The 14,963-nt window shown below is 33.6% G+C and overlaps 1 protein-coding gene across 1 annotated transcript in view; it reads right to left on the reverse strand.

Moving 5' to 3' along the window:
• SORCS1 (sortilin related VPS10 domain containing receptor 1) overlaps nt 1-14,963 on the reverse strand; it is a 726,370-nt gene that overhangs the window by 161,601 nt on the left and 549,806 nt on the right. The window contains 2 exon segments of the mRNA XM_074295531.1: nt 552-641; nt 3,026-3,144. Of these exon segments, the coding sequence (XP_074151632.1) occupies nt 552-641; nt 3,026-3,144 (209 nt within the window).

Raw genomic sequence — 14,963 nt, forward strand, 5'->3', positions numbered from 1 at the left:
TTGCTTTGAACTGTGTTCTCTGGATGACTATTAAACCTAATCATATTAACAAGGCTCATAAGCTGAGGTTTTCATGCAAATATATAATTATGGATTATTTTGTACCTGAGGTAGTTTTTCTGAGGATCTAATGGGCAGGGTTACTAAGGTACTACATATATAACTTGAAGGAACTAAACAAAATAATCTCTAAAGCTCAGTAAAGCTATGTGGTTTAGCAGAAACAATAGTGGTTTAGTAAAAAAAAGAAGCCCCCAATTCTAGTTTCACTTCTGCCATTAGTTTGTTGTATCAACTTAGGTAAGTTACCTTCTTTTTACCTCAATATCCTCATAAATAAAATTTTAAAAAGTTGTATTAGATGATATATAAGCTCCCTCCCTGTGCTATTTATTTTGCAAGTCTACAATTCCTTCTGTCCCTTCTAGTTTGAATCCTTATATAATTCTATAGGATTAAAAGATAAATAGACAGAGGAAAAGGAGGGATATCCATAAACTGAAAGCAGAAAGGGAGAAAAAAACTATATACAGAAGATTATTCAACTGTACCTTAGGCAGGGCATACTTAGGGAGCTTCATCTGTGCAAAAGCATTCCTACGGTAAGATACGTAGTAATGTGGTCTTCCTCCTGAAGTCAACTGAGGCATAAATAAAAATAATATAATAAGAGATTTTACAAATATTACTTAAGGCCAATGAACAAATAGTCTCCAATACAATAATGTGAAGGTCTGTGATTCATAATCATTGGGGAGCTAAGGTAGAAAATAAGAAGTACTATATGGGGATCTATTAGGGTCAGGTATGTGTCTCTGGTCAAAAATTAGATTCCTCAACTTTCAATGTGTCTTTCAAGTGCAAAGCCTCAAGAAATTCTCTCACATTGGCAGCACATATGGGATTTAGATTGAATTGAAGTCATCCAGATCTTTAGAAGTCTAACTTTTGCAGAAGCATAAACATAAGACCAGACTTCCATTTCTACTTAAAAAAGAGGATCAAAAATAGTGTTAATAGAATAAGGACCCAAATTATTCAAGCCTAATTTCTTTTCCGGAACTCTGGTCATCATAATTTTATAACAGGAGCTATTCTGAAGGAAAAGAAACCCATCAAACCCTCACCCACCCACTCCTGAGGAAAAAAAAAAAGACTTTCATTCAAGACTCAATACAAGTGTCACCTCTTAAAAAGAAGCCTTCTCTGATCCTGTAAGTAGTTGGTACTCTCTTGTTCCTCAAATTATCAAATCATCTCAAATTATCAGCTCATGGGCTGATTAAATGTTTTATTTTCCCAACAGAATATAAACTCCCTAAGGACCAATAATATGTCTTTAAAAAAATGTATCTTTAACACATAGGCCCAGTACCCTATATTTAGTGATTAATAAATGTTTGTTAATCTGTTGGATTATAAACCATGTTAGCTATAGATATCTCCAAAATATACTGAAAGTAATTCTACATGATAAGAGGGCAGGCTATTAAATAATAAAAAAAGGGAGAGGGAAAGCTATTTCTTTTATGTGAGCACAGACTGATTCTGGCAAACTGCTATGTCATCAATCTCTCCCCTTTCCAAACACTTTTTTTTTTCATCTCTATTTATTAAATATCAGTGGTTTTAAGGCATCATATTTTTTAGAGTATGTTGGCTATAAGACAGGTAGCAAATTTACAACTGTAATGAGATAATAAGTTGGTGTTACTGACTACATCATTCCAACTTGAGTGAAAAGGGAGAAATTCAAAATGGCAGAATGGATTTAAATGAGCAAGGGGATTTAAATGAGCGAGGGGATTTTAAGAAGTTATTAAAAAATACAAAAATGTTGCTGAGGATCCCAAGAGACTAGGGTAATGAACTTTTATACATAATCATCTGTAACTGATTTTCAAAGTAACATGATCCAGTTTGAGGTAGAAGTGAATTTACGTTTATCTGGAAGATAAATTTATCAGATGATAAAGTAACAAAACATATGCAGGCTAAAAAATGAGAGTATGACATATGTCAAAGCCATTGGTAAACATTCCTTATATCTTCTTAACTCATGTTGTAAAATATGAACTTCATAAAATTAGGGACAGAGATTATTAAAATTAAAATTAGGTAACATGAATATAAATTTAAGAGGTCTTTTTTATTTAAAAAACTTCAGCTTTATTTTCTGCATGTTTAGCACATTGCCTTACTTATGGTAGAAGTGCATTTTGGATTGAGAATTGCTCCTTTGATTGAAATCTTTTTTATTATTTATTATTATTATTATTTTCAGTTAAAGGCTCCCTTTGTCATTAAGCACAGGAAAAGCTACTGGGTTACTTTTAATCTACAACCCAAACATTTCTAAAAATCCCTCTTCCAAATGAATGCTGCACACAGCAATAAGCAAAAATATGATAAGGGGCCTTTCTTGCCCTTTCAAATGAAAATTTGGCCTTCCAAATGAAATCCTAATTTCAAAAACTGTTCTTTGCGATGAGAAACTTGCTTTATTTTATCTCATCTAAATTCTCCTTACCCTAATAATAATGCATGACAATAATGGTTGATTACATTCTTTCTGTCAATTTCTATCTCCCCTTATACTACTTCTAGCTGTTTCACAGTCTCTCCCTCAGTCTGTTTTTTTTTTTTAAAGAAAAAAAGGCTGATTGGTCTGCTGTACTCCTGATAGCAAGAGACTGACATATCTGCCCAGCTCGATGATAATAGGGAGCTGGCAATGGAATACAGGATGAGGAAGTTGGTGGTAGATTCAGATTCTATTCCTGATGCTATGAGTAGTATCCCTATGATCTTATGGTGATAAGGTCCTCTAGGTCCATTCAGAAGAAGCTAATTAGTATTCTGATGATTTGGAAACTGACATACTAAACTCAGCCTTTCAATGAAAATCACATTTTTTTTAAGGATCCTTCAGTGTATCAAGGGAGTAAAGGGACAAATGGCAAAGGGGATATGTGAGTGAAAAAAAAATTCTTGGAAATCAAGCATAGAAGTAGATACTACACACCTGAACAAAAACGTAATCATCCTGAACAATCAGAGAATCGGGGTCAATGTAGCCAGGGAAAGGTTTATTTCTGTTGCTTTCAGTGCAGTTCTGCATCCGGCAGGTTAAGTACTGTGAATCTGGAAGGAAAGAAGGGATGAACAAAAAAGAATAAGAAAAAAAATACATTGCACCAAAGACCAATAGCTATCTATTCTCTGGGTTCTTTTCTCATCATATATCTACTTTCTTTTCCTTCAGCAATTCTACTCATAGCTCAAATATTCTTTTTTTTTAACCTAGTAGATTGTCACAGTTCTTGGGTCAGAATAATTATTCCTTTTGTGAGGTGGGGATGAGGGAGGGAGTAGGAGAGGCAAGAAGATAGACAGAGGAAAGTAAGAAATAGAAACAGGAGTACACAGAAATGGACAGCTTTTGCTGATTTCGGGTTTTTTCTATGAATATCATTCTTTCCCAGGCTAAATTCACTATTGGTTGAACATGTGGGGATAAAAAGGGGGACCCCTACACAATTGCTAAGTTACTGTCACACTATCCATAATAAGGATATGTTGACATTATTTCCCCCCCTCCATAACAAAAAGGGAAGAAGAGGAGGAAAGGGACCTTCGAGTACACTATCTACATTTTAAAAATGAGCAAACTAAGATTTTGAAACTCACTTGGAATTCTGCCTTCAATATCAAGTACAACCAAAATAAGGACATTTCTACTTTGACAGTTCTATTAAATAAGACATCAGGAGACCTTCACGACCAGCAGTATCACAATTCTTCCTTTTACTCCATATACCCCTTGCTTTCTGAAGTGCTTTAAACAAACTGAGATGTAGCATATAATATTAATCACATAATATACAATATAATATACATGTATACTCCATTTCAAACTACATGAAATTCCCAAATTTCAAAACAGAAAGATTGGGTGGCAATTAACATTACCAAGGGACCCTTTCATTTTAAAAAAGAATTCTCTGTAGATTTCTTTTCCAGATTCCACATGTGCAAAACTTTTTCTAAGAACATTTCCACTGAAAGGATCCCTTGCACTCTAGAAGTCAGCCACAAGGGGGAAACATGCCCATATGTTCTATCCAACCAATTAGAAGCTTCTGAAAGATATTTCTGCAGTTGCATCTTTACAAAATGCTTATGTGCCCCATCAGTCCTTTTTCTCCTCACTTAACTCACAAGCCCAAGGTGAGGAACTAAAGGTAAATTCTCTTCTGATTTATTCAATTAGTCCCAGTGAACGATTTCTTTTTTGTTCTAGTCCTGAAATCAGGGTTCATAATTTCTCACCAAAAGCGTCTTTTTTTTTTTTTTTTTTTTTAAATGGGAACCAATTCAACACTCAATGCCTAATGATCTTTCTTTGCCTAGATCCCTACAATACTTATGCACCGAATCACACTTGACTGTCTTATCCAGCTTTCTAAGTATACCCTGACTGTGGAGATCTTTCTCATTCTCCAAGGACCCAATTTCAGACTTCAAAGTTCTGTGAAATAGTTCTTATTTCCACAACGTCTTTCCTGGTCTTCTCATAGACAAATGATTTCTCTCTCTTCTAAAAATTTACTGTCCTTCTATCTCTTCTATGCACTGATCAGATTCTAATTTATAATATAGGCTGAAAATTCCCTTCAATGCTGCAGACCTCATGCAGGTGTGAGCTCTTCTTTCTCATTTATCTTTTATCTTCCGTGGTGAGGAGAATGCTATATACACACAAGGTAAATAAAAAAAAGTTAAATTGGAATGAAATTAATTTAATTGAATCATGCCAATCAACTTTTCAACTAGAAAATGTCTACTTCTTTCAAAAAGCAGACCTAAAAATGGCTTGATGGTCAACCTGCCCTAAATATGCCTGTTTTAGAAATGATTCTTAGCCAATTGTCTTTACCATTTTCTCTCTTTCGACACTCAGTTTCATATCCTTAGAATATTGTCTTACTATTTACAGCAATATCTTACATATGTAGAGCTCAGGTGGAAATCAGGAAGAAAGAAAAAAAATCTTAGAAATAAATAACACAAAGTTCGTGTATCTATCATATATGAACACTTCAAGTGCCAATTCAGACTATAATTTTACATTAGATTAATCCTTGTTAAATTGATTATATTGATTTAGTTGGTAACTAAATAAATTATAAAATAAATATAAAAAAATTTAGTTGGTAACTAAATAAATTATAAAATAAATATAAAAATTATAAAATAAATATAAATTATTATTAAATTGATTATATTGATTTAGTTGGTAACTAAATCTAGTGCATATCAGAAGAAGCAAATTGAAAGAGAATAAAGGGCCCAACTAAAAAGGGAAAATGAAAACAAAGTGACAATTGACAGGTTTACTTGGAATAAAGATTTAGAACAACTATAAAAAGTCAACCAGACAACTCAAAAAAAAAAAACAAAAACACCACATCCTGTCACTTAAAAGGCAGAAAACAAACTTATATAGCAGACCTAGAAGGTGTCGCAAAAAATAACAAAACTTCTATAATATAGATTAGATAAGTTATTATCTCTCATTTACAAATGAAGAAACTGAGGCATATGGGGATTAAGTGATTTACCTAGAGCCACAGTTGGGAACTGAACCATCATCCTAATAACTTAAAGTCTCTTTCCACTATACCATATTGCTTTTTCTATAATATTACAATGCAACAATTTATTACAAGTTGTTCAGAAATTTAAAGCAACAAGGAACCTTAGAGATTAACCACTGAATTTAGTCCTTTCATTTTAGAAATAAGGAAACTGAGGATCAGGAAAGTGACTTATTCATAGAGATAATATCTTTGTTAGCACTTGAATAGCCATGATCCTGAAAAATCAAGGAAAAGCTATTTGTGGATAAGAAAGTAAGAAAGGGTGTACTATAGTTAATAAAAATTTCCATGCAAAATGGCTACTTTTTCTCTTGGCTGGGATGCATCCTCTCTTTCTATGTTTTAGAACACAAAGTAGGTCCATATCATCTCAGAGAAGGGGAGAGCAGAGAGGAAGGGAGCAATGGAATTTAGAACTCAAAACTTTTTTTTAAATCGTTTTCATATGTAGCTGAGTCATATATATGAAAGATTTATTGGAATTCTTATTTTCCTTTTTAGGGTTCCCTAGTTGTTAGAGTTCTCTCCTTCCTCAAATTCTTTTCTCTGTTCTTAATCTTAATCACTGTTATCCTTCCTCTTTATGCCCATGTTCTCTATCTCTTTTCTCCAAAAATTTTAGGTTGAGGAGTTCTCAGTCTTGTTTCTTTTTTCTTGATAAGCACAACACTTTGTACTTGACATGTACTTAATAATTACTTGCAAAACTGAGCTGAATGGTTAAAACTATTTACCTATTCCCTAAAATGCATTTCCCTGAAATTATATGCTCCTTGTTATAGGGTATAAGAATTCCTCAAGCAGCTCTTGGGAGAAAGATCCAGGGCTTTGGCCCTATATCCAGTTCTTACTCAATGTGAAGTTAGAAGTGAAATGATCGATTCTAAGGGAATAGCTCAATAGCTGCCCCTATGGTAAAATGCTCCCAATTTGGTTCCCTTCTCCTCCTAATGGAAATACAAAGTAATTGGCTGTACTTCATAATGAGAGACCAATCACTCTTATTTCCCTTGAGGCTCATCATAATAGCATTAAGTATGATGAACTCTTTCCATATTCAATTCCTGTGGATATATGCTGTGATTCCATAGGAAGTGTCTTGTAATTTGGCATTAATTAACGTCAATTAATATATGCAACTGCTAAGCTTCAGAATTAATTTCATTACTTTTTCTGCACAGATGTTTTCCTTGCCATAGGTAATTAGGACATTATGCTTCTCTTTTCAAGCATTCTCACCCTCTACAACAGCTGCTGCTTTGAATAATGTAATAACCAGTTCCTCTTAAAGAAACTTTGCTGCATACCTAGGAAGGGGGCAAAAAGAAAATCAAGTCAATCCCCCTTCTCAGATAGCTAATGATACAACTCAATCCCATTATGAATTTCAAAAGACTCGTCTAACACATTTTCTTTTCTTTCTCTTCTTCTTTTCTTTCTTTTTATTTGGGGGGTAAGGAAGAGTTATAGAGATACTAGAAAATAAATGCTGGGGTAGGTGACACTTTTTGAAGTGTTTCTAGTTTTTTTTGTTTTTGTTTTTGTTTTTTGGTTTGTTTTTTGTTTTTTTTTAAAGAAGCATCATCAAAGATGTTAAAAATTTCCTAGAAAGCTATGGAAAAAAAAAAACAGTTTTGGTGTAATCAGAGAAGTACACTAAACAAGGGAATCAGAAACTTGGATTTCAGTCCTAATCAAAGTAGTAATAAGAACAGAAAAACTTGGACACTGAAGATAGTGGATTTCAGGATCCATTTAGTCTCTGGCATACCATTTCATTAACATATTAACTTTGATCACCCTGGTTCTCTCAATCAGATCCAGACTGCCCCTTCTTTTGAGCCAGGACACAATTTTTATGGCATACTACTTATGGGCCTGCATACTTCCAGTACCACTGCAGTAGATGCAGCTTATGTGCAAGAACTAACTGAAACCATTTCTCCATAGATCTGATTGTTAAATTATCAGGGTAAATAATTCACACCCAGTGGTTTGCTAGAATGACCTCATACTAGCTCATGAAAGTTATTTGTCAAGTTTTCCATTTAATCCTTAAATCCTAGTAAATTGGCAAATACTATAAATTTAGGATTAAATTATTTCATTTATTGTTCATATTTAAGAAAGTGACATGACATTAGTAATGCAAAGTAAATTAAATGTATTTTAAACACATAAATAATATAAATGAATAAATAAAAGTATATTTATACACATAAATATGTATATGTTTATAGTGTGTATGTACATATATGTATATGTATAATTACATGAACTGATTGTTAAATATTTATACTGTATGTATACACATATATATTGATATAATATTCATATTGATTTGTTTATGTGCATGTTTAATATGTAAATTTGTGCATGTAAGTATATATGTATACGTGATATTGATTGATATATATATATGTATACACACATGTGTTTGTGCAAAATGACTGGTAAATAGCATGAAATCTTGGTCTTCATTGGATAGAAGGCACTCTAAGAAAAGGGCTCTGTGAAAAGACTACTGTATGTAGTGGTCTAGGCAGGAAGGAAAGCAGTCCTTAGCTACAGGGATGACCATGAGTAGAGAGAAAGGGGAATAGGCAAGAGTTATTGTAGAGGTAAAATTTATAAAACTTGCACCTAATTAGATATGTGATAGGGAAGGATATTTCTCTGAGTCTGGAGAAATGCAAATTAAGACAGCTCTAAGATACCACTACACACCTGTCAGATTGGCTAAGATGACAGGAACAAATAATGATGAATGTTGGAGGGGATGTGGGAAAACTGGGACACTGATGCATTGTTGGTGGAGTTGTGAAAGAATTCAACCATTCTGGAGAGCAATCTGGAATTATGCCCCAAAAGTTATGCAACTGTGCATACCCTTTGATCCAGCAGTGCTACTACTGGGTTTATATCCCAAGGAAATACTAAAGAAGGGAAAGGGACCTATATGTGCCAAAATGTTTGTGGCAGCCCTTTTTGTAGTGGCTAGAAACTGGAAAATGATGCCCATCAATTGGAGAATGGTTGGGTAAATTATGGTATATGAATGTTATGGAATATTATTGCTCTGTAAGAAATGACCAACAGGAGGAATACAGAGAGGCTTGGAGAGACTTACATCAACTGATGCTGAATGAAATGAGCAGAACTAGGAGATCATTATACACTTCAACAATGATACTGTATGAGGATGTATTCTTCAAGATAGAGAAGAGCTAATCCAATTCCAATTGATCAATAATAGACAGAATCAGCTACACCCAGAAAAGGAACACTGGGAAATGAGTGTAAACTGTGAGCATTTTTTTTGTTTGTTTTTCTTCCCAGATTATTTTTATCTTCCGAATACAATTCTTCCTTTGCAACAATAACAACAAAATTCGGTTCTGCTCATATATATTGTACCTAGGATATACTATAAAATATTTAATATGTATGGGAATGCCTGCCATCTAGAGGAGGGGGTGGAGGGAAGGAGGGGAAAAATTCGGAACAGAAGGGAGTACAAGAGATAATGTAAAAAAATCACCTATGCATATGTACTGTCAAAAAGTTATAATTATAAAATTAATTTTAAAAAATTTTAAAAAATTCTCTGAGTCTGTTTTTTCATTAAGATATGCAGGGGCAACATGCCATTAATATTTTTTTTCTTCTGCAAGATAATTTATACATATATATGATGTACATCCAATGCCTAACAACAGAGAAGTAAAACGTAGTCTTAATAGTATATATGACCTTTAAGGTTCAAACAATTAAATGATCATTAAAATTGGAAGGGACTATAGAGATTATATATTCTTTCCCCTCCTTCATTTTACAGTTATACTTGTGCAATAATATAAAGCATATTTCCACATTAATCATGCTGCAGCACTAAAATTTAAAATCCTTCTGGATCAGGAATTCAACTGTTGCCCATTATTCCTTCTAGCTCTAGGAATCTATGAGCATTCAAGAATTCAATAAAGAACCTGAAGATGATCAGACTGGATAAGAAGAAAATAGAGGAGATGGGAAAGGCAGGATGGACTGAGTAGGGAATTATTAATCTGCATGTATTTGAAGGGCTAACACAGAGAAGGGAGATTAGACTTTTCCTATTTTGCTCTAGAGAGTACAAATCTAAGTAATAGTAGGCACAAAGTAGCAAATTTTGGCTTCAAATCAGAAAAGAACTTCCTAAAAATTAAGTGATTAGGTGCATTAGGAGGTAAATGAATGAATGACTGAAATGAAAGCATTTATTAAGCATTTACATGCATGAAGCTCTCTGAATTTTCATTGGTAATATAATTGGCTATATTGGTTGTAAACCTTTCATTGGTTCTATGTTTGTAATTTTCTCCATCCTTATCTCCATCTCCTGACTTTCCTGGCTTCCTTTAAGTCCCAGTTAAAATCCCTAATTTCTAATTTCTATAAGAAGGCTATCTAATAAAAGAATAACTGTAATAAATGTTTGTTATTGATCTATATTTTCCCCACTGTAGAAATGTGTAGGCCTAAGAAAGTAAGAATGATAGAGCAGTTGAATTGATTAAAAAGACATTCCCAATTCCCTGTAAGGCTAGTATCTTCCATATGTTGATTATTTCAACTTCATCTTGTATTCATATTTTTTTTTATTTAAGTGTCTACTTTTTCAAACTTCAATTAGAGTGTAATCTCCTTGAAAGCAAGGCCTCTTTTTTAAACCTTTCTTCTATATAGAGTGCTTAACACAGTGCCCAGCACATAGTAAATACTTAACACTTACTGATTGACTGGATCAATCAATAGACATACAGAGCTTCCATTGTAACTATGGAAGCAACAAGTATAGGGGAGTAGTGGCTAGAATTCCATGTTTTGATGAAACAAGTCATCAGGATTGTGAATGAAACAAGAGAGAAGTCAATTAATACATCTTCACCAAAAAATGATAGTAAGATGAAAGAATCCCGTTTCTTTTTAAGACCTATCAGTCTTTTATGTATTAAGCTCTCAAATCCCAACAATATTTCCCCTAATTATTCCTTTCCCCCAAAATCCTCAATAAACATTGAATGGAATGATAATAATCTTTACAAAGAAATCCCTCCCACCAGATATCAAAATGACTGCATTTAATTTTTGTGAATGGTGTAATGGTAGTTTTTCAGAATGGGGAAGGTTAAGGTGAGAGAACGTGTTTTTTTCATTGTGAAATAGAATATCTCTACAGAGAAATATCATTTTTTTATTTTATTAAAGCTTTTTAATTTTCAAAAGCAAGGCATGGATAATTTTTCGACATTATCTCTTGCAAAACCTTGTGTCCCAATTTATCCTTCACTTCACCCTACTCCCTTCCCTAGATACCAAGTAATCCAATATAAGTTAAATCCAATACATGCATACATAATTATACAATTATCTTGCTGTACAAGAAAAATCAAATAAAAAAGAAAAATGAGAAAGAAAGTAAAATGCAAACAACAAAAAGAGTGAAAATGCTATGTTGTGATCTACACTCAGTTTCCACAGGCTTCTCTCTGGGTGTAGATGGCTCTCTTCATCCCAAGATCATTGGAACTGGTCTCGATGAAAAGAGCCACATTCACCAGAACTGATCATTATATAAAATCTTGCTGTTGCTATGTACAATAGTCTTCTGGTTCTGCTCATTTCACTCAGCATCAGTTCATGTAAGTCTCTCCAGACCTGTCTGAAATCATCCTACTTGTCATTTCTTACAAAACAATAGTATTCCATAACATTCATATACCATAATTTATGTAGCCATTCTCCAATTGATGGGCATCAACTCAATTTCCAGTTTTTGCCACTAAAAAAAGGGCTGCCACAAACATTTTTGCACATGTGGGTCCCTTTACCTCCTTTAGTATCTTTTTGAGAATATAATCCCAGTAGAAACACTGCTGGGTCAAAAGGTATGCACAATTTGATAGCTCTTTGAGCATAGCTCCAAACTGCTTTCCAGAATGGTTCACAACTCCACCAACAATTCATCAGTGTCCCAGTTTTCCCACATCCCCTCCAACATTCTTCATTGTCTTTTTCCTGTCATCTTAGCCAATCTGAGAGGTGTGTAGTAATACCTCAGAGTTGTCTTAATTTGCATTTCTCTTATCAATAGTTATTTAGAGCACCTTTTCATATGACTAGACATACTTTTAATTTCTTCATCTGAAAATTGTCTGCTCATATTCTTTGGCCATTTATCAATTGAAGAATGGCTTGGAAGAAATATCATTCTTTACTAATATAATGCTGAAGATATTCTCACTATGGACTACCTACCTCTCTGTCCCTGTGCCCTTTTGCTCACTAATTTATTCCTGGAATATCATTTTGAAGAAGGACCCCAGGCCAACGATACCTCTCCGGATCTGCTTCTGCCTCCCACTCTAGATTTCAATATTATAACCCTATTCAGGTACTTTATTTCCTTTTTATCCTCCCCTCTTTTTAGTTGTTGTACACCTCCATCTTCCATCCCTCATCCCTATTAAAATGTAAGCACCTTCAAGGACTAGGGATATCTTTCTTTTTGCTTATATTAATATAGTGTTTGACACACAATAAGCCCTTGATAAATATTTGTCTGATTGACTGAAGCATATGAAATAATTTTGGGGCCCTTGAAGGCTAAGTTAAAAAAACTTTTTTAATAACCCCAAGCTAAATGAATGGAAAGATTATGACAACTGAGGTAACTTTTATATCTTCTTAGCACTTTGGTTATTCTGTTACCATACAAATGAAAGAACATGTCTACACCATGGAAGATGGGAACCAGGTTGAATAGGTGAAGCGAATATGTAACATTTTCTAAATTGTCCTTCTTGTATACTTGGATACATGAGGATGAGTAGGGAACAGCTTCTTTCATCAGGAATGATTTGTGAATTCCAGTTAGGGTTTTATTTCAAGCAACATTGTCTAAATAAGGACTTCCAATGTAAGTGGCAATAAAACCACAGGGTATAAACTTCCCCCATGAAGGGTTGATCCAATGAATCTCAGCAAGTGAAAGAGATTAGCAACAGGGGAAAGTTAGAGAAGATTATTCATCTCAAGTCAAAGTACATGAAAAAGAGTAATTGTCTCCTGTGATTTCCCAGCAATAATTGGTACCACTGCTCAAACACTTACAGATACACTGGATTCATCAATGGAGAAAGGATATTTTTTTAAGTCAATGGAAGAAGTGATAAAGTACAAGCTACATAGCTCGGATTCTTGTAATCTATATATTACAAGATATATTACAAGATAATCACAGATAATGACAATGATAAAGGCAAAATACATTCATATATATGCATATGTCTATGATTTACACATCTTAAAATCAAATTTCTTGTTTCATTTTCCCCCCTACCTCAGAGAAGAGGGCATTTTTACACTTTTCATTTGTGAGTTTGCCTTTGGATAAACACTGGGTCCAATGGCAAATGTCACCTCCAATAACTGATCAAAATCTTCTAATAATACTGTCCATGATGGATTATATCTGAGATTGCTCTTTTCAGCACACCTCCCTCTGCAGACAGAGAGTACAAGTAAGAGTAGCATCTCTGACACAACAGTAACATGCTAGGCACACTAATTTCAAAGGAATCAGCAATACTTCTACGTAGCCACTATCACTTCATCCTAAGATGTGGATGTGTGAAATGGAGCAGGATCTTCTCCAAATCATTAAAATGTATGAGCTGCAATATAAACTGTAATAAATCATGATGTTTAAATCAAAGGATGGGGAGATTTATAATTGGGCCAGGCTGAACTCTCAAAAGCAAACCCTAAGTAAGGATCAGAGATTTTTTAGGTATTTAGTAGATACAATAACAAGAGATTTTCAATTTGGCCCTTGATTTGTTTTCTGGCAACAGCATCTCTGTAAAGGTTGAGTTTTCATTAAGCGAAAATGCTAAAATAACAAAATATTATCTTGTCATATAACTCGTGATTATGACTTCATGTTGAAATAATATGCTTCATACATCAAGATTTCCTTCTCCCATTCCAAATATTTAAAGACTTTCTTGAGCGGAGAAAAAAAATAAAAAAAAAAATCAAGAAACTAGAAGGAGGAGAGACAATATAAAGATATTGGTATTCCAGCAGCAACTGGTCAGCCCTGAGTTTGATTTTGATAAATGATCTCACAAATCCTGCCAACTACATCTACTAACACCTTCCTCTCTGACATCTCTACTCCCTCTTCCCTGCTGCTTTTTTTGCTTTTTCTCTTTCCTTCATCTGGGCCACTTACTGAACTGCTAATCTGTTTCCTAGAGAGAGGAAAATAGCTATAAAATTATATTTATTCTTTTAAAAATATATTAACCAGGTATTGTGCTTAGATTAAATTCAATTCAACAAGTGTATACTAAATACCTACTGAATTCCATATTACAATGGATAGATTATTTGATAAGAAGGTTTTAGGTTTATGTTGACATGATTAATTTTTCAAATTAAATCCTTTTTATTGAATTTTCACCCAGATTTAGTTTCTGAGGATGCTATCTTTTGCATAAAAGGAAAGAAATACAATGTAAAGTAGTATGCCTTATGCCTGATCAGTCTCTGAAAGAGAGAAGAAAATGATATGACTAGGGTAAGAATTAAAAGGGAGGGATCTGTGTTCTTGGAATATTCATATTTGTGTATTATATATCTGAAAACAAAGAATGGAAGGTCTAGAAATGCTAGAAGCAATTGGTGGCGAACCTGGAGGGGGGAGTGAAAGAAGATGGTAACAACCCACCTCTGGCCCTCAAAATTTAAAATAAGTCAAAGGCACAAAAATTGAAAACGGGTAGCATTTAGATCACCAAAATTGTGGTCTTGCAGGAAAAAAAAGACATGATTTTTAAAAAAAAAGTTACAGGAAAAAAATGCCCATAATTGTAAAATACAGAAAACTAAGCACTAATTGAATTACCCCATTGCTCATCACTAGAAAAAAAAATTCATGCTTGAAACTTAAAGGTCTATAGAGTTGAAATTTCAGAATTTCAATGGTGAAAAAAATAAGTTTTGCAAGCACCCAAAAAGAATTAAATTGTTTAGTAGAAATATACTAGTAGCCAATCTGAGTAGAAAATCTCAATGTAAATTACCCAGGATTACTCCATTGTTATAACAAAGGAAATATTATGTTCTTAATTAATAATGAAGTTCAAGTTTCAATACATCAGATAGGTAGATACAATAATAAGAGATTTTCAATTTGGTCCTTGATTTCTGTTTTCTGGCAACAGCATCTCTGTAAAGGTTGAGTTTCCA

The sequence above is a fragment of the Sminthopsis crassicaudata genome, chromosome 2, assembly GCF_048593235.1.
Source record: "Sminthopsis crassicaudata isolate SCR6 chromosome 2, ASM4859323v1, whole genome shotgun sequence".
Classification (NCBI taxonomy): domain Eukaryota; kingdom Metazoa; phylum Chordata; class Mammalia; order Dasyuromorphia; family Dasyuridae; genus Sminthopsis; species Sminthopsis crassicaudata.